Source organism: Hydra vulgaris, chromosome 13 (genome assembly GCF_038396675.1).
Source record: "Hydra vulgaris chromosome 13, alternate assembly HydraT2T_AEP".
Classification (NCBI taxonomy): Eukaryota; Metazoa; Cnidaria; class Hydrozoa; order Anthoathecata; family Hydridae; genus Hydra; species Hydra vulgaris.
The window spans coordinates 41,185,001-41,209,757 of NC_088932.1; the positions used below are offsets into that span (position 1 = coordinate 41,185,001).

Consider the following 24,757-nt stretch of genomic DNA (forward strand, 5'->3'; position numbering starts at 1 on the left):
CGCAAGGGAGTGCTGCTACATCGACTGAGGGTTTGGTTGGGGCAGGCAGTCTATCATTATTAAAAAAAAAAATTCCGGTCTTGCATTTTAATTTTTACTTTTTGTCAACAAAATATCGAAAAAACTTTCGGACAACATCTAAGGGTTCTATATATATATATATATATATATATATATATATATCTATTTATATATATATATATATATATATATATATATATATATATATATATATATACATATATATATATATATATATATGTATATATATATATATATATATATATATATATATAAATATATATATATATAAATATATATGTAAAATATATATATATATATATGTATATATATATATATATGTATATATATATATATATATGTATATATATATATATATATATGTATATATATATATATATATATCAGGCTTGGTCGGGAAAGGCGTGCGATCGCACTCTGATCTTGACCACGCATACAATATTTAGTTGCGACAACTTGCCCACGGCTTCATAGATGTTTTGAGAACATTCAAGTATGTTTCCATGTTTGTCCGCATAACAATAAGTTTTAAAAATACACGCAAAAAAATTAAATTCATAACTTTAATCTTTACTAATAAAATGATTTTATATTGACGAATGCTTTAAAAAGATTCGCTAATATAAATTTGTTTTGTTTTAATACGTTGACTTATTGTTGGAGCCACACACACACAGATGTTTAAAAGATTTAATAAAATGGCAGAGTTTAAACTTTTTAATAACATAATTTGATCTATATTATTAAAAAGTTTTATATATACAGCATATAATATATACATATATTAGCTTATACGCTGCCTTTTTATTAAATTCAACTTATTTATGCAATCGTATAACAAGAATATGACAATCAAAGATATCATATATATAATGCTAAATATATTTTCGTCCTTCAGGACTCTTAAGTAATGTACATAAATATAAAATTATGTGGGATAAAATTTATATTACAAATTTTTTATCCGTCCGATTCAGATATAGAACTTATATCTTCACTGGTGCAGCTTTCTTCGCTACTATAATCAGTGGCAATACTAGCATTAGCTGAATCAAGGAAAAAAACTCTTCGCTTATCTAAGAAAATATCCACAGCACGACTTAAAATATCATCGCGTTCTTGTTGAGTGAAATTCGTGTCATTCCCTGCTATGATTATTGAGTCTTCCATTGTTGAGTGGTTCATCTTTAAACGCCTATCAGTCAAAATCACAGTCAAAATACTGAAAACGCGTTCGACAGCTGAATTAGAACCAGCAATACACATCAGAAGTTCAACTAAAAGACTCAAGTTTGGAAACTTAATTTTATAATAAAGAAAAATATTCTGCCATATTTGCAATGGTGTGAGTGCAGTGGTGTACTGCGCATTTATTAATAGTTTTGCAGCTCTCCATTCCGAAAGAACCATTTTAAAATCCATTCCTAATTTTTCTAGAGGGTAAAAAAATTCGTTTAGCAATAAAGATATGCTGGCATCACCATACATGCTGTCTGCTGTCCATACTTGCGGATCTAACCAATCCATTGATTCGAATATGGGATTTAACAGCGAACTAAATCTATCGTTTATTAATGGCAGAATGATTTCAATTGCTAATTTTCTTACTTTAATGGCAGAATGAATACATTCAAAGTTAAGATTAGCCATATTGTTGAGTTCAATCTCAACAAACTCAGGGTTTGATTTTTTCAATTCGTTACCTTCTTTGAAATACGAAGAAAGAAGATTGGTTGAACCATCTTTTTCATTGATTATAAACTTGAGTAAATATGAATCAATAATATTATCAATATCTTCATGGCTTAATTCCGCTAAGCTAGCCTTTGTTATATCCACCGCTGGTTTTAACTCATTCACCATTAACATTTGTTTTTCAAAAACCAATGATAATGGTGATAACTTTTCTAAGATGTCCAAATAACTACAAACCATACATAATAGTCTGTAGTCATGCAACCGTTTGGACAATCCAGAAAGTTTAGCACGCATATCTGCTTTAGTGTCGCGATCAGCAAGAGTATTATCGAAACCCACAATAAGCGAAGGCCAATTATGTAAAAGTTTTATAAAGCCGCGTCTCCTGTGACTTATAAAGCGCGTTCCAAATATTTTAGGCAACGTATAATATGTAATGTTCAAAGCCTCAGCAGCTTTTTTAACTGCGCATTTTAGCTTTCCAGAATTGCGAAATAAATTAAATATGGAAATGTAAAAACGTTCACACTCTTTATACTGGGAAATATCTTTCACAGCATCTTTTATTGCTAATTCTAAACGATGGTTTACGCAGTGAATTTTTATCAGCCACATTCTATCTTTTTTTAATTGTGTTAACACGCCATTATAAATTCCAAAATTAACGCAAGCTCCGTCGGCCGTAGCGCTTACAAGTTTGTATTTGTAAGCTGACGCAGTTAAAGGAACACTACCGGTTTCAATAAAAATGCTATCAATAGCCTTTTTAATGGTATTGGCATTCATACCACCCAAACTGTTCATATCAAGTAAAGAAACTACAAAACAGGCAGGGGTCCCTTCGCGTTCAACGCGCACAAGAATCAACTCTTTTTCATCCTTTGTTTTTCTAGCCTGAGAACCATCGGAAAGAATGGAGAAAAAGTTTGTTTCATTGACAATTTTAGCAACTTTTTCTTTAATGGCACTGGCAATGCATGAGATATATTCACGTGCTAAAAAAGAAATTAAAAACAATAAAATAAAAAAATAATAATAAAACTAATATTTTTCAAATTAAAAAATAAAATGGATAAATCAAAAGGATAAGACCATTCGAATGTAAAATCTTAAAAAAAAAAAAAAATTAAATTTTCATTATAATAGTAATGTAACTTTAATTTGATTTTTTCATTTGAATTATTTTATTAAATTACGAAAAAGAAACTGAACCTAAAAATCAATAACCTGCTTTATTGTTGTCTTTTCCTTGTAAAAGGAGTGCACCATTAAGTCTTTGGCATTTGATCAGTGTCTTGAAATGGCTATGTGGCATGCTTGGTTTTAGAGCCATTTCATAGGCTGTTCTAATCATCTTTAATAACGCCTCGCGGTTGTCTTGTGTAATAGGTAACAAGTTTTCCATATCGAGGTTAGCAATACAACTACTTCCAGGATCTTCTGAGTTACCATTATCAATCAGCACCGCTAATCTATGGCTTTGCCCTCTAAGATGGCGATCAACCTTTATTATTATCAAAGAAAAAATCACGGTTCAAATTAAGCAATTTTCTAAAAAATTTATTCACTTAGTAATATAGTAAATTATAAGATAACTACAGTTATAAGTTATATAATGGTAGAAAAATTATGTTTAAATTAATTCCTGGAGTCACAAATTAAGAACAAGCTAATTATTTTAATTTTACCTGATACTTTGTCACCACACAAGTTCCCTCCGTAAACGCTGTCAAAGAATGATTTGATACTCCTTTAACTAAAGCATCCGTTAAAATTTCAGTTTTGTTCCTAGCACAAATCTTACACCATATTTTGACAACTAAGCCATTTTCTTCCGTGTATCCAATAACTGATTCTTTCCCCCACGAAAGAAAAGTTTTTAAGTTCTTAGATATTGGTTTACTATCTTGAATTTTTTTTGCTTCAGATGTCATTCTAACAAATTTGTTATACTTAAACTTAAATTTACTTATTTCTGTTTTAAATACTTATTAAAATGAAAAATAAAAAAAAAGCCCACTCACTATTCATAATCAGTGGTAAAGCAGTTCCGCTTCCTCCTCGTAATTTATTTTTACCTTTTGAGTTTAATCATAAAAAAATGCTTTCAGATAGTTTGACGTATTTAAAATTTGGTTTTGGTTAGTAAAATAAAAAATAAAAATATAATTCATTTGGAATGTAATTTTTTTGGATACTGATCATTATAGACCGCTAATTCAGGGGTCTAGCACATTGCGGAATTGTTTTTAACATTTTTAAAGATACTGCTAAAAACAACGTTCTAACATTGTCATAGTAACTGAATGATTTAATTGTTTCTTTTGTTCGTCGTACTACAAAGAATCGTATGTAATTTGTAAAAACAAAACTCAGGCCAACTACGTAAAGCGCGAAATGGTTAAAAAAAGATTGACTTTTTTATTTATTAAATAAATCAACAAACGTTTGTTTATTAGAATCTTGTTGAAATAAATCAGAAGTACTCAAATAAAAGAAATTATACTAAACTCTTTGATAAATTGAATAACAATTGTTTCTTTATTAAACAATGATTAATAGTAAGTTTTTACTTTATATAAAAGAGTGTCGCTTAATTATAAAAGACGAAGTTTATTAATTATTCTAAACTTATTTTATAACAATTTAATCAGGCAGCTTTTAATTTTTGTAATTGTCTCTCATCGGTCCAGTTGAACTTTTTTGCGCTTGATTATTTTTTGAAATGTTCTCAAAACATCTATGAAGCCGTGGGCAAGTTGTCGCAACTAAATATTGTATGCGTGGTCAAGATCAGAGTGCGATCGCACGCCTTTCCCGACCAAGCCTGATATATATGTATATATATATATATATATATATATATATATATATATATATATATATATATATATATATATATATATATAAATATATGTATAACTCCTAACTGGTTGTCAGAAAGTTTTGTTGACCAAAAAATAAAAATTAAAAAGCAAGACCGGATTTTTTTTTGTTACTTGATAGACTGCCTGCCCCAACCAAACCTATATATATATATATATATATATATATATATATATATATATATATATATATATATATATATATATATATATATATATATATATATATATATATATATAAATATATGAATAACTCCTAACTGGTTGTCAGAAAGTTTTGTTGACCAAAAAATAAAAAATAAAAAGCAAGACCGGATTTTTTTTTGTTACTTGATAGACTGCCTGCCCCAACCAAACCCTCAGTCGATGTAGCAGCACTTTGTTGCGAGTTAGGCTATAAGATAGTCGATGTTGCAACACTCCGTGTAAGATTTACAGTAAAAAAAATAAAAATAAAAACATTTTATTAAAAAAAATAAAAGTGAAAACATTTTATTAAAAAAAAATAAAAATAAAACCATTGTTTATATTATTAAAAACATTCAGAATGTTATTAAAAACATTCTGGTCAATTAAATTTGCGTTTTTGGGTTTTTTTCAAAAATGATTAATTTGTAATTAAATTAATGGTTTTTACTTTCTGACAACACGCAAATGTTGGACAAAAGTCAAAGGTAATTAAAAGTGACGTATGTTGGCATAAGAATCATTTTTTTCCTTCCGTACTCCCAAATACAACAATCTATAGAACTATATATATATATATAAAATATATATATATATATATATATATATATATATATATATATATATATATATATTGTTGACAAAAAGTAAAAATTAAAATGAAAGACCGGAATTTTTTTTTTATTACTTGATAGAATGCCTGCCCCAACAGAACCCTCAGTCGTTGTAGCAGCACTCCCTTGCGAATCAGGCTTTAAGATAGTCGATGCAGCAACACTCTGTTGCGAGTCAGGCTATTTGTCAGTCGATGTAGCAGCACTTTGCGAGTCAGGCTATAAGATAGTTGATGTAGCAACGCTCCTTGCATGATTTACAGTAAAAATAAATAAAAATAAAAACATTTTATTAAAAAAATAAAAATAAAAACATTGTTTATATTATTAAAAATATTCAGAATATTTTAAAAACATTCTGGTCAATTAAATTTGCGTTTTTGCAGTTTCTTTAAAAAAAGATTAATTTGTAATTAAATTAATGATTTTAACTTTCTGAAAATACTAAAATGTTGGGCGAAAGTCAAAAGTAAATAAAAGTGACATATTTTTTGACAAAAGAATCAGTTTTTACTTTTCGTACTCCTAAGTGAGACAATTTATATATATATATATATATATATATATATGTATATATATATATATATATATGTATAAATTAGTAGAAAATCACTCAACAAATTTTTTTTTTCATTTAACACTGTGTTTTATCAATAAAGACTCATCAGAAATGAATGATCAAATTAATAAAACTTCAATTTATTCCAAAAAATAAATTTGAGAAAGTCGCAAATGTCTTAACTACTGTAAATTTTTACACATCTGTGGAATTTGCTGACACTGTTATAAAAAGAATTCTTTAGAAATGATTATTTATGCTTTTTTTAATAATATTTATTAAAAGAGGGATTTAATGTTACTGTTATTTGAGCTCATTTATTTTTATAGTTTTTTAGGAGAAACTTATTTTTGTGCCTCTATTTAGAAATTAATTCTGATTTTTTGTTTAATAAGCATTCATGGTTTGCATGCGTAATGATTTCAAATTTTTCTTGTAGGTATAGTATGCATTTTTTGAAAATATTGTTATATGCAGGCGCTGTTTTAAGGATAGACCAATTCAGTATAAAATCATCAATATTTTTACTAATTCCATATTCCCATATATATTTTGACAGCATAATTCCCATATATATTTTGACAGCATAATTCCCATATATATTTTGACAGCATGGTATTTTTGAATACTTTTTATTTTTAAAAGATTACTTATGATTGGCAAAATGTTTTTTCCATTCACCTTCTGTTTTGCCTATTGTTTATCAGGTACATTCTTCGAGGAAACAACAAGTGTCTTTATAAAAATCAGTATGGGTTTAGAAATGATGGTTTTCTCATCTTCAAAATAGAACTCAATTTGTTTCTGTTAATGGGATAAAATCTGAATTAATAAAATCAACAAATGGTGTCCCACAAGGCTCTGTATTAGGACCTTTGCTTTTTCTTCTCTTTATTAATGATCTAATTACCTCTTTGAAGTTTTCCACTGCTTACCACTTTGGTGATGACACCAATTTGCTTTTTATAAACAAATCACTTAAAAAGATAAGCAAAAATATTAACCATGACTTAGCAAATCTGCTCCAGTGGCTTCTATTCAATAAATTATCTCTTAATTCTAAAAAAACTGAAATTCAAAGTTCGACACTATCTTAATCTCGAAATGCTCCATAACATATATCATTTTGTTTTTGAGTCCCTTCTAAGATATGCTTTTTAAATAAGAGAACAAACCCAATCTCTAACACTTAAAAGATTATCTCACCTCCAAAATAAAGCCCTAAAAATAATCTACAAGGTGGCCCATCAGTCACTTTACATTTTAAAACTAAATAACTTTTTTCTATTGATATATTTCTATTTCTCTTTTCAGAATTAAAAAATATAATCTTTGGAGATTTTTGGTATCGATAAGTTTACAACAGATCAACAAGTGAAGATAATTGAATTTTACTTTGAAAATAGACGGTCAATTGTTGCAACGCAAAGATCGTATATGCACCATTTCAATGTTCGACGTCCCCCTAGTAGGCCTGCAATATTGAACCTAGTGATGTGTTTTCAAGAGTTTAGCTCTGTAAGTGATAGGTCTGAACATCATTTCCATTTGAATGGACATGTGAATAAGCAGAATACCAGAGATTCTGGGGCACAGAAAATCCACGCTAAGTTCATGCGAGTCCATTGCACCCTCTTAAAGTCACAGCATGGAGTGGAGTAACATCAGATAGGGTTATTGGGCCCTTCTTCCTTAAAGATGCAAATAAAAATGCTGTGACTAACTGCTGAGAGATATCGAGACATGCTAGCGAATTTTTTTCAACCTTAGTTGACAAACATGGCAGGGTATTGGTGGCAACAAGATTAAGCAACTGCACATACCGCTAGAGCAACAATGCAGTTGTTTACTGCTATGTTTCAGGATTGGATAATCTCTCGTAATTCTGATTTACTCCTGATTTGACAGTACCAGACTTTAGGGATATCTTATAGACAAAGTGTATGCAATCAAGCCCCGAACTATTCAAGAACTTAAGGCAAACGAACGACAGGAAATTTTTTCCCTACACCCTCAGATGTTAAGTGTCACGGAAAATAGCTTAGAAAGAGCTAGACTTTTTTAAGCCGAGAATGGAGGCTATTTAAGAGACATTATCTTTATTCAGAATTAACTTACAGATTCTAAACTTTGTAATAAAAAAAAATTAATTAAATACAGTCATTTAAGAAAAAGTTATATATATATATATATATATATATATATATATATATATATATATATATATATATATATATATATATATATATATATATATATATATGTATATATATATATATATATATATATATATATATAAATATATATATATATATATATATATATATATATATATATATATATATATATATATATATATATATCTATAGTTTGTTGTCTTTGGGAAGAGCGGAAGGAAAAAAGTGATTCTAACGCCAACACATACGTCACTTTAAATTACTTTTGACTTTCGTCCAACATTTGCGTGTTGGACGAAAGTAAAAACCATTAATTTAATTACAAATAAATCGTTTTTTAAAAAAACCACAAAAACGCAAATTTAATTGACCAGAATGTTTTTAAAAATATTCTGAATGTTTTTAACAATATAAACAATGTTTTTATTTTTATTTTTTTTAATAAAATGTTTTTATTTTTAATTTTTTTAATAAAATGTTTTTATTTTTATTATTTTTACTGTAAATCATGTGCGGAGTGTTGCTACAACGACTATCTTATAGCCTGACTCGCAAGATAGTGCTGCTACATCGACTGACAAATAGCCTGACTCGCAAGGGAGTGCTGCTACATCGACTGACAAATAGCCTGACCCGCAAGGGAGTGCTGCTACATCTACTATCTTTTAGCTTGACACGCAAGGGAGTGCTGCTACATCGACTGAGGGTTTGGTTGGGGCAGGCAGTCTATCAATTAATAAAAAAAAATAATTCTGGTCTTGCTTTTTAATTTTTACTTTTTGTCAACAAAATATGGAAAAAATTTTCGGACAACGTATAAGGGTTCTATATATATGTTTTGTGATGTAAATAAAATACTTTTGCAATTTGTTTTTGTTGATTAATATTCAATGACCCTCTTAGATTTTAATAAAATAGTAAATAAAACACATTTTAGTTAAAAGTTTTACAATCGAATTTAAAAGAACCAAAGTTTTAAATTTGGTTCATGTGGGTTTGTCCAAAATGTCCACCAATCTACATCAAAGAGAAAGAAAAAGGTTACCTCTGATGTGTATATTAGCTTACTAAAACACTATGTGGCGCCATGACTGAAGGAGAAATTTCCAGAAAACGATTACATTTTTCAACAGGACAATGCACCTTGGTAGTACTGCGCTCAACTTCTTTTTCCGCGCAGCGGCTTTGTTCGTCAAGGTTCAACTACAAGTAGCCTCCTCATCTGTAGTGGCCTTATCGGCCTTGGGGAGGTGAAGTAACAAAAAAAAAAAAAAATTACTTGTGCTTAGAACTCAATGTCAAGGGACAACTTGTTTCTCTGTGCAGCGGCCTTGTTCCCCAAGGTTTGTGTTTCTGAGTTATAGAGTTGAGAGAGGGTTATACCACAAATAAGTAGCCTCCTTGTCTGTAGTGGCCTTGAGGAGGTGAATTAACAGAAAAATATATATATATAATAAGCACCTGCCAGTCCTTCTGGCCTAGGCTTGAGGCAGTGATCAAAAAAAAGGAGACTTAATTGAATGTTAAGGTGGAAAAAGTATTTATCTTCAAATCAAATCAAATGTATTCTGAAATGTATTCTGAAATAGATTTCATGGAATATTTTCATATAGTACAAGTTTTAAGTAAACACCATAATAATAAACTTAAAAAAAAAAAAAAAAAAAAAACGTGAAACAGTACAATACTTAAACGAAAAATTATATGGAATAATAATTAAGTGAGAAGCTTGATAAATTTAGTACAACATTTAATTTACTTTTATACATCTATCAAGAATATAAGACTTTTATATACCTAATTAAAATATAGCAATGAAAGAGAAGTAGATTATAATAAGATACAGTTACAACATAAGTAATATAGTAATATAAGTATCAGTAATAATAATAGGTTATAAATAATAATAACTCGACTTATTGGTAATAATAATAATCAAAATAATAATAACACTAATGATAAAAATAACAATTTTATTAATGATAATAATAATAACAATAATAATTACAGCAATAGCAACAATAATAATAACAATAATAAAAATGGCAATATTTATAATAGTGAGAGTTGGAAATAGAATAGTGATATTAATTTGAGAAAAAGTTAAGAAAGAGCAAGTATAAGTAGTAATTAATCATTGAAATGAAGAAAGTAGTAGAAAAGAATTAAAAAAATGATCAAGTATTAGTAGTTATCAACCAGCATTGAAGCAAATAAAGTTAAGATGGATAGTAGATAGTTTGCAGTAAAACTAGCATAAAAATTAGGAAGAATACCTGTTTAATAAAAAATTAAATAGACTGTTTTTGAATTTATAAAATGTCCATAACAAACAGTTCATGTCCATAACAAACAATTCTATGTCTAGGTATAGATAATTTGAAGCTTTTATCTGATCGAAGTTAATAATAAGTATTTTTTTAATAAATAAAAATATCAGTAAATAGAGGAGGTAAGGTTCGATGTTGCTGTTTCCAAACAAACAAACAGTTGGAGTGTTGAATAAGGTCTTTTAACTTAAGTATCTTTGATATGTAGTAGAGGATATTAGGGTCAATTAAAATGCTAAAAATACAAGGTGGTGCATAAGTCACTTTACATTTTAGAAATTGAATAACATTAATTATATTTTTTAATTCTGAAAAGAGAAACAGAAATATATTAATAGAAAAAAGTTATTTAGTTTTTAAAATGTAAAGTGACTTATGGGCCACCTTGTATATATATGTGTATATATATATATATATATATATATATATATATATATATATATATATATATATATATATATATATATATATATATATATATAATGTGCACATAGTTTGATATAGGTTTTTTTTCTGTTAATTATTAATAATTTGGTTTTTTAGTCTATTTACAAAAGCAGTTGAGAAGAGTTGTTAAATATATTGAAAAATCGTCAGTAAATTTTAAAAGAGAAAAAGAGAGAGCCATTGACCACTATTCCTATTGTTGTTGTAACAGAGGCTTCAACAAGATAGGTAATATAATTTAGTTGACATTTATAACAGGGTTCAACATTTTAATATTTAACAAGGTTTACCGTTATTTTATTAACAGGGTTTACTAATATTTTATAAATCAAAATTAAGTAATATTATTTTGTAAAATTTATATATATTTTTTAAAAAACTTTTTGTATATCAAGAAAAAATTTTTTGCATTGGCTTGTAAAATAATCATTTTTTCAAAAGATTAGAATTGATTGAAAGAAAAAACTGGTTGTGTTGATTGTGTTTGTCTATTTTAGGTTCTTGTTTCTTTTTTTATTTAGTTCAGGCTGATTTGTTGCATATATTTAGTTATACTTTGTTTCTATTTTAGGTTCTTGTTTTTTTTTATTTAGTTTAGACTTATTTTTATTTATTTGTGCTTTGTTTCATTTTTGGGTTTTTTTATTTAATTATATTTCCGGTCCCTATTACAGCTTTTTTATGGTTAAAAATAACTATGATGATGCCAAAGATTAATTCATTGAAAGTTGTTAAAGAAAACACTATTGTCAATGGCTTTTGCCTCAGTTTTTATTTATTCTGCCGTAAAATTTAAAAAATGTAGAATAAGAACTTTGTCAAAAGGAATGTTATGTGAAATTTGGTTAATGGATTAATTATGAGTATTAGGGGGGGGGGGGGGGGGTCTAAAATTAACTATTTTTAGATTTCTTTGTAGTTTAACCACTTTTTCTTAATTGGTTTTTTATGCTGATTTCGAATTTCAAAATGTTTTTAATTCATTATCAATGTTTAGCCTTCTACTTCAATTTTGATAAAAGTGATTAATTTGGCAAAACAATTTACTCTTAAATTAAATGAAATCATTATTGTTTTCAAATATAAGCAATGTAAAACACATGGTAAATTTTTTTATTTTATTTTAATAATGAAACATGCAATCATTATGTCTAGTTATAAATAACACAAAAAATTAGACATTGCACATCATCAAGATGTCTAATGTGAATAATAATTTGTTTTGACCTCTATTGAAAGTGCGAAATAACTTTGTGGAAGTCATTATAGGTGATTGTGGATTGCTGTGATGACTTTCCAAGTAGAACATTCAAATTAGTAGCATATTCTTCTATAGACATAAGGCGGCACTTTTTTGTATAACTCTATTTAAAATCATGATTTTAAATATAGTTGATTTCGGCGGCAATGACCGTTTTGTATCTCCAAAATAAACTACTTCATTCTTCAATCGTTTTTGGCATTTCATCAGATCTTGCTCTTTTTCAATATATTCACAGACATCTTATCCACTAGTAAATGGGCCGCCTTGTAATTTTAAACAAGTTAAAATAGAACTTCTCCTGGACAACTGATGTAAAGCTTGTTGTTCTTTTTTAGTTAAGCCGCTTTGTCTTAGTTGAATCTGTCGCTGGTTCCAACTGTATTCTATACTTTCAATTTTTCTAACAATAGGACCCATTTTCCAAAACAGTTCTAAATTATTTGAATCTTCATTTCTTAAATGGTTTGAATATTTAAGAACATTACTATGTGAAACTGTTGAAAGTAACGGTTTTTTTCGAAGTTTATTGCAATTTTATTTGTAACTGTTTTATCGACTCCAACAACTTGATTAAAAACGTAATACTCATCAGGTAATCAATCATTGTTTCTTTCTCCAAACCCATAATGCTTTCCTCTTTGGTGTTGAAGAAATATAGCTAAATTTTGCCGAACTATATTTGCAAGAATAATGCAATCATCAAAGTTCTTTGATGCGTATTTTCGAACTACATCAACAATTTCTAAGCCATAATCTTCTTTAATGAGATTTTCAAAAAGTCTCTTTGATACTCCTTGAACACATGGCTCTTTAAATTCAAAGAATTGTTCATTTATGATATCATTAGATAAGCTTGCATACATCTTGTTAAAGAATATTTGCAGTTTAGAATGCGTACCTTTACCTTTAGTTTTACAGAAAAATAGTGAAATGACTTGCATTCCAAAAGCTGCTATCATGACTAAAGTAACTATAATGTAATCAAAATTCATAGAGTCTCGTAATAAACAAGCAAGTTTATTTGTGATATATTCATGTTGGTCTAAAAACTCGTTAAAGTCATCCCAGTGAAAGCAAACTATAGAAGAACATTTTGAAAGACATTCAAATCGAACATCTTTAAATTCAAAACGAAAAATATCTTTGTTTTCACGCTGCACAAAAAATTTTAAATTCTTTATGATAATTCCGTGGTTTTTGAATAAAACTTGAACCTAACAAGTTTATAACCAATGTAGAAAGGTTAAGGATAACATTTCCGTACTTTTGTTAATAGATATATCTAACAGAAAGATTTTGAAAAGGCTATCCATATTCATTTCATTTTCAATATGGTTTAGAACTTTTTCAATAGCTCTGTCAAAACCTAAAGCTGTATGTGAAGTGCAAAACAGTTGACCAGCAGGATTTTCTCTATCGAGTATACCAGCTGTGATTTTAGATATTCCTAAACTATTATAATTCCATTATAAAATCTATTATAAACAGTACTGTCAGTCATATGAACATCTACCTTTTGGTATAGTTCTTATGAGGTGTATTTTGAGGCTTCCTGTAACATTTCGAATGTTGTTTTTATTCCATCTGCAAAATTTGCTGTAGTTTCTGAAGCAATTACTAAAGTAGGCAAAGGAAAATAATACTCTCTGTTAATATGTAAATCAGAAGGTGGGAAGGTCCCAACATGCTTTCAAGTGGTAGAGACAGTTGCGTGAGTTATTATATTGCCACTATTTTTAACTTGAACAACTCTGTCTGCAATCATCTGTTTTAGTTTTTTACGTATGACACTGCTTGTTGGGAGTGTGTTAGAATCAATAAATGTTTTCTCAATAGCTTGACAATCATTTTTATCGTACTTAGATATACAGTTTAATCTTCCATTTTGTTTTAAAAATTTGATTGCCGATTACTTTCTGTGCAATTTGCATTTCTCTCATCAAGATTCCTTCTCCATCTAACTCTGCACATGCATGGTAGATATCACTTAAAAATAAGTTTTTTGATTGTCACACATTAGGTCAAACATACGTATTGTGAGAACTATCTTCAAATATTAATTTTGATCTCGTCATGTATGACGGTTTTGTATGTATGTCATGTATGGCTGTTTTGGTTCACTTACATCAACAAACATAATCCTCTTTTTTTTAATTAGTTCAGTGTCTTTTTCAAAGAACTGATATTCATTTTTTGTTAATTCTTTTTCAAAAAATTCATCTTCGTCTTCAAATTTACTTAACTCGCTATCATCATTATCAACGTACATTGTCTGAAAAACTGCTGTTTCATTTCTTATCTTTTTCTCCATTTTTCTTTTTTTATTATTAATTTTTTTATGGAAAGTTTTGTCAACATTTTGACATGTAAAATTTCTGTTACCGTGCATGTTTTCTAGATAGGAGTAGTTTTCAGCATTTATTAAAATACTGAAAAACTTCTCTAGCTTTTCACAACGTTGTGGATTGAAGCAGAAAATGTCAAAAGGTTTTTTAAGGGGTTCGTTCATAGAAATACATCTACTTAAATCACCTTGCTTGTTTTTGTCAACTCCTTTTAAGTAGCGATATTCATTGATTTCACTTAGCAGACGTTTTAAAATGGCCTGATATGATATTGTGTAGATATTACACTCTGTCCAATGAATTTCTACTAACTTTGCAACTCTTCAACAAGCACTTTCAAAAGATAATTTATTGTTGACTTCGATAAAGACAAGTGAAAGAACATCTCTGAAGAACATCTCTGAAGAACATCTCTGAGTAAAGGCGACTTTTTATGATAAAATTAATCAACTACAGGGAGACTTTCTAAAGTAGTTTGTTTATTTTGATTTAAAACTATTTGTTATTACGTCTTGTTACAATTTTTTTCATTTTAACTGATATCTAAATTTAGTTAACGATAATAGAAGCAAAGTATTCTCTAGCAAATTTAAACAAAAGCTATTTTTAAGTATATATAAATTTTACCTTTTAGCAAAAAATATTTTATAACTTTTTTTTTTAAAACTATTATTCATTTTAATTCAAATTTATCCAATCAAAATTTAAATTGCATAATTTTTAACATTAAGTTGCGTAACTTAATACGCAAAATATGTTTTTTTTATTCTGTTAGAACTAATATTTTAAAATTCTTTATTTTTCTATTAATTTATCACATTGGAATATTTATTCTATACTTTTTTCTAATTTTTCTTTTGCTGCTGTCATTGTTTTTATTAATGAAACTATACTTCTGTTATTATTATTGTATTTATTATTGCAGTTTTTGTTGTTTTATCATTATATGTGATAAAAAAAATTGTTTATAATGTATATGTTTGTGTATATGTGTATGTGTATATGTATATTTATATATGTGTATGCGTATGCTTTTATAAAATTTTTTCTGCAATTGTTTTCTATTTTTGTATTAGTTATCTTCATTTTAATCTAAATTGTTACAGATTTCCAAGATTTTGTTTATTATTCTTTGATGCAAATACAAGATGCGCTTGGTCTATCTAATGCTTTTAAAAAGAAAACTAAGTTATATAACACATCTGATGAGGCGATCGATAGTCTCAAGCCTCTTAAACCACTTAACGATGTTTACCTTGGGCAAATTCCAATGAGTACTAGCAGATTAAAACCTGAATAATAAACTCGAAAATGATACATTTAATAGTAAATGGGTGAGTGATAAATGGGATAGTAATTGTGTGAATTCATGCGACTGTCAATACTTATGTGCTAATATCACTTAATAATAATATCACTTTTTTCTAGAAAAAAGCTCTAATTAAGAGTTTAGGTGCAGAATACCTCCGGGGTCAAGGGCATATGACTGCTGATCGCAAGACAATGGAGGTATTGTTTAATGATGATCTGTGCATTAATGTGTGTTATACCGGAAGAGTTAGCGGAAGTGTCGCTCTCTTTAAAGACACGAATCAGCCCAGCAATCTTTGGTAACTAGCATTATTTTCTTTCAATGGTTTAGGACTTAATAAGTTCTAAAAATTTTTTTTTCAATATTTAATATTTTTTTCAATATTTTTCAATATAAGTTTAATTTTTTTTTTCTATAATAATATAGCAATGAATATATTAATAATAAAATATATTAATAATAAAAATATAGCAATGAATATATTAAATGTAATATATATAAATATATATTACATAAATACAATAATTATTTTAAATGCTTTAATGGAAACATTGTGTTTGCAGGTGTCATGTCCAAAGTCGGGTTTAAAGATAAAGAACTGGTCAAGAAATCTTTGCAGAAATCTTTATATAAGGCAAAACAACAAGAATACGCATGCTAAGTCAAAACAAAAATAAAAATGACATTATTTTTAGTGTATAACTTTGCATAAAGTTATATTTATAAATATAACTTTATGCAAAGTTATACAGTGAAAATAATTTAATGTCATTTTTATTTTGCTTTTGACATAACGTGTGTTGACATGTATGACTTAACATTTACGTTTATTTCTTAATAATTGTATTTACTGTATTTTATTAAAGAGTACTTAAATAATTCTATTAATTAAAAAAACTATTTATCAACAATAAAATTTTGTCTATATAAATAAAATTAAAAAAAAACTTTTAGATAGGTAAATTTTGTATAACTTTGCATAAATATGTTTATATTTGTTTCTTAATTGTTATACTTTGTATCAAGGTTTGTAGTATGTATATGTTGTTACTTGCCATATTTTTTATGAAACAATTATTAAAATGTTAATAATAAATGTAAGTTTATTATCTAATAAATTGTCTAAGAACGTATAGTAATGAATGAATGATTTTTTTTATTATCAAATTCTAACTACTCCATTCATTTATGCTTATTACCTCGTTTGTATGTAAGAGTGTTTATAGTTTGTATGTAGTTTGTATATAAGAGTGTAAAATTACGTCCTGCAGGGACATTGCAACAAACTCGCCGCCGAGCTCGGTTACTATGTTATTAACTCGCAGCGCAAGCTCAAAATCAAGAGGTTTTCTTTTAGAGCTCAAGTCCTAGTTATTTTTCTAGTTCTACTTTGAGTTAATTATGTTTTCGAGGAATTAGAGTTCCGAACAGCACGCGGGTATATATGTGTGTGCGTGTGTGTGTATATATACGTATTTTATATTTATGTATATGTGTATATACAGTATTGGACAAAACATTTGCAACCAACATCGAACAATGTTAAAAAGTGTTCCTAATTTTACATGTCTTAAAAACGAAACGAACTATACTACCACAGCAAACAGTTCAGGAGTCTGGAGTCATAGCATGCCATGACATGAGCAATCAGCTGACAGGTGACAGTACACAGGCAGAATTTCGTTGACAAGTGCCATTTTGCAGCGGACAAAACAAGTGCAACTTTTTTGGTTTGTTTCATTTTCTTAAGTCTGGTCCGTGTCAACGTCACGGAAGTTTTTTTAATAATTAAAGGAAGTATCCAGAAGTTTCCAGAAGCATGCAGAAGCTTCCAGAAGAAGCATCCAGAAGTATCCAGAAACATTCAGACGCATCCAGAAGCATCGAAAAGAAGCATCTAGAATCTTCCAGAACAGGTTCACACAGGTTCATTTTACTATACAAGAGACATGTAAATCGACATGTAATTCAGTCAGTATTTGGAAGTCAATTAGGCAGTATTATCAAGACAGTTTATCGAAGTGAGTTTCATCAAAGTGTTTTATCGAAGAACATCAATAGAAGAAGTGAAATACAACAAGTGTTTCATTACATCGATACAGTCCACATCCAACCAAGACGTTGTGTTCCACAGAGCATTATTGTATCATCACAAGGTAAATGTAACACGGTAAGCCTTGAGAAGCGTGAATAATTAATTTAATTATTTGTATGACTTCAAGTGCAAAAATGGCTCCCGACAGTCTTGAATTGGAACTAAAAAATAAATTATTGGCGATTACGTAAGTGGAATGTCACAAAAAAGTAATTTTGATAAATATCGCGTGAAAAAATGGACCGTATCAAGACTATGTTCCAAATATCGTTCTACAGGGAAGTTGGCAGCAGGTAACAAAGGTGGGAGACCACGTTCCACCACTTTTAGAGAGGATTCTATGATCGTCAGATCCGTCAAGAAGGATCCCTGGATATCATCAGTCGAAATACAAAAGCAATTAGAGCTGCCTGTATCGGACCGAACAATCAGACGACGTGCTGTTGAAGCCGGATTGTTTTCTCGACGCCCTGCAAAGAAACCGCTGATTTCACTAAAAAACTAAAGAAAAGATTTCTGTTTGCTACATCTCATATTGACTGGAATGTGCAGAAATGGCGACCTGTCCTGTCCAGTGATGAATCGAAGTTCAACATCATTGGGAGCGATAGCATTTGCCGTGTACGTCGACCGACTGGAAAACGCCTCAATTTACGTTACTACCATAAGACCGTGAAGCATGGTGGAGGCAATGTAATGGTCTGGGGGTGTTTTTCTGCTAACGGTCTAGGTCCAATACATCGAAACGATGTAATAATGGACCGTTTCATGAATAAAAATATCCTGAAAGATATTATGTTACCTCATGGTGAATGGAATATGCCAATAAAATGGGTTTTTCAGCAAGACAACGATCCGAAACACACTGCAAAAGTAGTCAAGCAGTGGTTTCAAGACAACCACCTATCGGTGATGGATTGGCCGCCTCAATCTCTGGATCTCAACCCTATCGAGTACCTGTGGGAGATTGTCAACCGTAGAATTAATCGTGAAGGTGTTCGTAATAAGGATCAACTGTTTGAACAAATCCAAAAGGCCTGGGCAGCGATTCCACAAAGTTTCATTGATCACCTGATCGAATCTATGCCTCGAAGATGCAAGGCTGTGATCGGCAACAAAGGATTCGCCACGAAATATTGATAGCGAAATACAGCGTGGTCAACATGTCGAGTTGCACTTGTTTTGTCCAGGAAATCAACTTTTTATAATACTTTTGATTAATCTATTAATTTTCGTGTACAAATAATGAACTTCGTGATGAATAAAACTTGAAGAACTTTGTCTCTAAACAGTTACATAGTTATTTCTCTAAATTGAAAAAATGCAGCGCTTTTATATAAAGAAACTAAATTAGCATTATTTGGTTGCACTTGTTTTGTCCGATACTGTATATACATATATATTAAAGATCCACTTCTTAAGCTGCTCAAAGCCAATGTTGTTTACAAACTTTCTTGTGCTGGATGTAATGCCAGTTTTATTGGAGAAACCTCCAGACACTTAACAACAAGGATTCATGAGTAATGTCTTCAAATTTTGATTTTATATTTATATTATATAAAAAACAAATTGGGTTCTTTTCCACTGTCTCTAAAAGAGCTTATTTGCCCCGAAGTTTGCGAAAAATTTTCATTGATGATGTTGAAATAAAAAGAAATAATGTAACTAAGCCCTTAGGTGTTTTTCTTGATGAAGATATCACATGGAAAACGCATATCGACTATATTAGTACAAAAATTTCTGAAAATTTTGGAATTTTATATAAAACCAGAACATATTTATGTAAAAAAAGTCTAACTCAACTTTACTAATCTTTAATTCATAATTATTTAAATTACGCTAATGTTGCATGGGGATGCACTGAGAAAAGTAAGTTAAGTTGCCTTTATCGCCGTCAGAAACATGCGATCCGTTTAATAAACTTTGCGGATCGATACACTCATTCCAAACCACTTTTTATTGAAATAAAAGTTCTCAATATTTATGAACTTAATGTTTTTAATGTTTTGTGCTTTATGTATATGTGGAAAAATGACATATCTTTACCCGTTTTTAAAGATCTCTTTTGTTTGAAACCAATAAATAAATATATAGGGGAGAGCGGGGAAAAGTGGGACACGAATTTTTTTTTTCAGGGTAATTGCAATATCTTTTTTATTTGATGTATGAAACTAGTCTTAACAAATAAAGCAGTTTTTGGGGCACCGAATCCACCCCCTAAGATTGAGAGAATGTTTTAATAAAGTATATATTTCTTGGTTTAAAAGGAACCCTGATATTGGGGTAAAGTGGGACAAGTGTGGGAGAAGTGGGACAAGTGTGCGGGAGAAGCGGGACATTTTGGGGAGATGTGGGACTATATAAAAACAACTCCAAATCTAGTTAAATATTAATTTGAGCAAACTTTGATTTTAAAGTTAAGTTTAGTTTAAATAAAACGCGGCAGAGAAGTAATGGTAGAGCGCTTGGCTTGTAAGAGAGAGGTTTGACTCCCTTCACGTCCGGGGTGGCCACATAAAATTTTTATAAGAAAAAGAGGATATTAGAGGATTTTAGAGGAGATTTTGCATTTATTTTAGAGGACTTTCTCGCAAAACTACAAAATTTTGAATAAAAATAGAGGACTTTTTATACAGGTTTAACGTCCATGTTTTCACATAACTGGGGTTTGGACATGTTAGATGACACGGATTCGCTAAAAATAATTTTTTACGACCCAATCCTTATTTCAGATGTTATCCAGTTTTGCAGACCATGAATTTTGAACATAATACTACCATCAAGAAATAAAAAAGAGGAGTTAAAGAGGAGATTTGATCACATATTTAACTTCTTAGAAGATAATAAAGGATTTTAGAGGAGGTTTTTTAAAAGAAAAAAGAACATTAGAGGATTTTAGAGGAGGATTGAGAGAGGGTTGTAACCACAAAAAAAAAAAGTATTTAAAAATGCGTAGCCTCCTCGACTGAAGTGGCCCCCTTGGAGAGATGAAAAATAGAAAAAAAAAATCAATTTATCAATGCCTTTTTCAATCAAATTAAGATTACATTTTAAGAATTAAAATTTCTTTGTTAAAAAAAGAAAAAAGTTATTTTACATTTAAGATGCCAAAGTTCACTTGGAAAATGATTTCAGCTTTTGTTCTTGATGTTGTTCCAGCAAGCGGTTGAGACAGGACTGCTTTTATATCATCAATATTCACACTACGAATGTCATTAATTCTAGGTTTGACAAATTTAGAAGTTTTTTTATTCTGGCATTTCAGGAAGCTGACCTCAACATCAAAATTTGCGTCTATTTCTTTCTGCACTATGCCTACATAATAAGAAATGTCGTTTTTACTACAAACCTCGCAAAGAACATAATCACTGACACTCACATTTTGAATAACGCTAAAAGAAACTGTTTCCGATTCTTCTTCATACTCTAGTGAGTAACAATTAGCAGAAACATCATTTGTTATTTTGTTGAAATCTACATCAAGGTCACTGTTCGATTTCCGTAAAATATTTTTCCTCACATTTTTGGATTTTAGAAGGACAATTTTTTCACCTTTTTGTTTGTTTAATACTTCATTTTTTATTCTTAAAATCTCTGGTGTTGATGTGGCTATCATACACTTTCCCTTTTTACGTCCACGTCTTAAAATCTTACGAGAAGGTGCCTGCAAAATATATATTATAGTATTATTAATACTTTCAAACTATTGATGTAAAAAGAATTCTAAATTTGCTCCAAACAATAATGATGAATCAAACCAAATTTATCTTTAATGAAGATCTCTCTTTCCAAATTTTGTTTTAAATCAACTGAATAAGAACTAAAACTAAAATTAAATATTTCAATAAAGCGTCTTAATATTTTTGTTTTGAAAACTATAAAAAATCGTAGCTAAAATATTCTAGAATTTTCCGCAATAAAATAACGCATAACTGTAAAGGAGAAGTGGGACAGCGGCTTTTTTCTTTGTCCCACTTCACCCCTATGTAGGGAAGACGAAGTAAAACTAAAATTACAGCCACACAGTTAAAGGTGAAATACAAATTTAATTATTAAATGTTAGATGATAAGTGCATTTCCCTGTAAAATAGAAAAAAAGTGCAACAACAGTCAAAAATAATTACATACATGAGTTACACGCAGAGAGGGGAAATGTCTACTAAAAAGAGCACATGAAATCTATACGTTTACATTAAATAACAGTAATTAGGCGCTGCTGCGAAATAAAATTATAGGGGTGTCCCACTTCTCCCGCGTCCCACTTCTCCCCACTCTCCCCTACTTAGAAACAATAGTTTTATACATGAGCCCTTTTGTTGAACCAAGTTTAATCAGTTTTGTATTGCATATCGTGCACCATATCTTTGGAATAAAATTGTTTTGTCCAATTTCGACATGCATTTTACTTTTCCCATTTTCAAATATAAACTAAAAAACGATCTTCTTTCAGAAACCTTGTTTGTGTTTGTAAAAGTAATATATTTACTACGACAAAAAATATAAACTAAAAAAAAAAAATATATATATACACACACTATATAAATATACACTAGTGTGTATATATATACACACTATATATATATAAATACTATATATATATATATATATATATATATATATATATATATATATATATATATATATATATATATATATATATATATATATATATATATATATATATATATATATATATATATATATATATATACTCTATATATACGAGGGTATATATACGAGAGTGGTCTGATAAGTTTCCGACCTCGACGTGAAAATGGCAGCACTCGTAAATAAAAATAAGTGAATTTTTTTATTTATATGTTGATCGTTATTCACCAAAATTTCAGCCATTTTGAACGCGCAGTTGTTATGTAACAGCCGTTTGAGTGAGTTGATGTGAGTAATTTTTTGAAAATGGACAAAATCGAGTATCGAGCTGTCATTAAATATTTGTTTTTGAAAGACAATACCCCTACGCATGATGAGATGAATTTCGTGTATAGGGACTCTGCACCATCATTTACCACATTGAAATTTTGGGCAGCTGAATTCAAACGTGGCCGTCAGAGCTTGGGAGACAATGAACGTTCAGGACGTCCAAAAACTGCAACTACCAATGAAAACATCGCCAAAGTTCACCAAATGTGCTGAACGATCGCCAAATTAAAGTGAGAGAGGTAATGAACATATCAAAAGAACGTGTTTGTCATATATTACATGAAAATTTAGACATGAGAAAGCTGTCCGCACGTTGGATGCCGAGTTTGCTCACGTTGGATCAAAAACGCGTTCGAATGAACATTTCCAACGCCCTGTTGGCGCTGTTTAGGCGCAATAAATCCGAGTTTTGGCGACGATTAATTACTGTAGATGAAACTTGGATACGCCATTAAACGCCTGAAACAAAAATACAGTCCAAATAGTGGGTTGCAGAGTTCCAAACAGCATGCGAGATGTTTTGTATGTGTGTGTGCGCGCGCGCGCGCGCGTGTGTGTGTGTGTGTGTGTGTGTGTGTGTGTGTGTGTGTGTGTGTGTATATATATATATATATATATTTATATAAATAAAGTATTTGCAAAGTCTGTGATGAGCTTCATTGCCCTCTCGGCAAATCATTGACAACTTTTGCATGACGTATAAACATTGCCGCTTCTTGAAAATTATTGTCGGTTTCCCACTGCTTTGAAAACAAGTGCAACCAGGCTGTTTCAATTCCAAGTAAATTGAACAGGAGCCAGGATTTCTTGCCAATCTAGCTGTGGAAAGACAGGAACACCTTTATCAAGTGGTTTGTCTTTTTTTGCTTTGATAAGTTGTCTAGCAATTTGTTTTTTTTCCGAATCTGACACCAAATTTGAAAAAAACGAAAATATGACCGTTTGTTCTGCCAGATACCACATATGTCAGTTCAATGCTGAAATTGTCGCTCCAGCTACCTCGGGGCCAATTTTCTTGAACATATGTAGATCATGCCATAACTGAAGATCATTTAATGGTGCATCGGCTGCAGAAGGGGCGGCTAACCACGCTTTCACATAAAACAGGGCATTAAATGTGCAAATACGACGCAACTTTTCCATTTTTTTAGGATCATAATTCAGCTGATCACCAAAAGCATACATTTTAGAACTGTATATTACAGTTGCCATCCAGCGTGCACGATGGTGTGCACCAGGCTTGAGCCAGTGCACTCCACGTGGAGGCGTTTCCCCGAGAAGTATGAGCACAAGTTCTGCACATTCTCTGTAGTCATCACGAGGCATGCTGTTACCTTCTGAGGCCAAGATTTGTTGCAAGAAATTAACAACATTTTCCTTCTGTTGCTTAAGAGTAATATTTAAAATATTGAAATTCGATCGTTGTTTTATTGTATCCCAAGATTTTTTAAATTCCATGAATTCAGGGGTGTCCGGACTGGATGTTGGAACAAAAATCTGTTGCCATGCAGAACACAAAATTCTCTCCATCACATAATGACGACAAGCAAACTGTACCCATGCACCATTTTTTCATCTTGAATTTTATGCAGTAGTATCGAAAACAAGACCAACAATGGACTGTTCTACTTTCCACTAGACTACAAGAGAATAGCTGCTATTAGCCATTTTAGCACCAGTTCCATCCGAGATAACTGGAACCCCAAGAAGTTTACCTCTTTATAGTTTGGCATCCCAGCCACAAGAACACCTTGCCGTTCAGCATCCTCATGAAAAATTTTCCCATCCCAATGTAATGTTACGTACTTCGGGGAAACAAATATAGTTTCAATCTCATTGGTATTCTCTATTCGAAGCTTTTTAGC

General features: G+C 29.9%; 2 protein-coding genes across 3 annotated transcripts in view; one reads left to right on the forward strand and one right to left on the reverse strand.

The window, feature by feature from the left end:
- LOC124815417 (cell division cycle protein 16 homolog) overlaps positions 1-15,881 on the forward strand; it is a 21,053-nt gene extending 5,172 nt beyond the window's left edge. For both annotated transcript variants that reach the window (XM_065816940.1, XM_065816941.1), the window contains exons 3-4: positions 11,035-11,166; positions 15,654-15,881. The gene's annotated coding sequence lies outside the window, so the exon portion shown is untranslated. The remainder of the gene's footprint in view (positions 1-11,034; positions 11,167-15,653) is intronic.
- On the reverse strand, positions 840-4,246 carry LOC136090088 (zinc finger protein 862-like). Its single transcript, XM_065816194.1, has 3 exons — positions 3,429-4,246; positions 2,968-3,244; positions 840-2,735 (listed from the first exon to the last, which is right to left on the reverse strand). The coding sequence occupies exons 1-3, from the start codon at positions 3,672-3,674 to the stop codon at positions 1,003-1,005; spliced, it is 2,256 nt and encodes a 751-aa protein (XP_065672266.1). The 5' UTR covers positions 3,675-4,246; the 3' UTR covers positions 840-1,002.
- Positions 15,882-24,757: the final 8,876 nt, after the last annotated feature.

Excerpts from the sequence above, each read along its gene's own strand:
- LOC136090088 (XM_065816194.1), bottom strand. The coding sequence starts at position 3,674 with ATGACATCTGAAGCAAAAAAAATTCAAGATAGTAAACCAATATCTAAG. Across the intron at positions 3,245-3,428 it reads GTGTGGTGACAAAGTATCAG|GTTGATCGCCATCTTAGAGG; the intron begins GTAAAATTAAAA and ends ATAATAATAAAG. Across the intron at positions 2,736-2,967 it reads AAAAGACAACAATAAAGCAG|CACGTGAATATATCTCATGC; the intron begins GTTATTGATTTT and ends TTTCTTTTTTAG.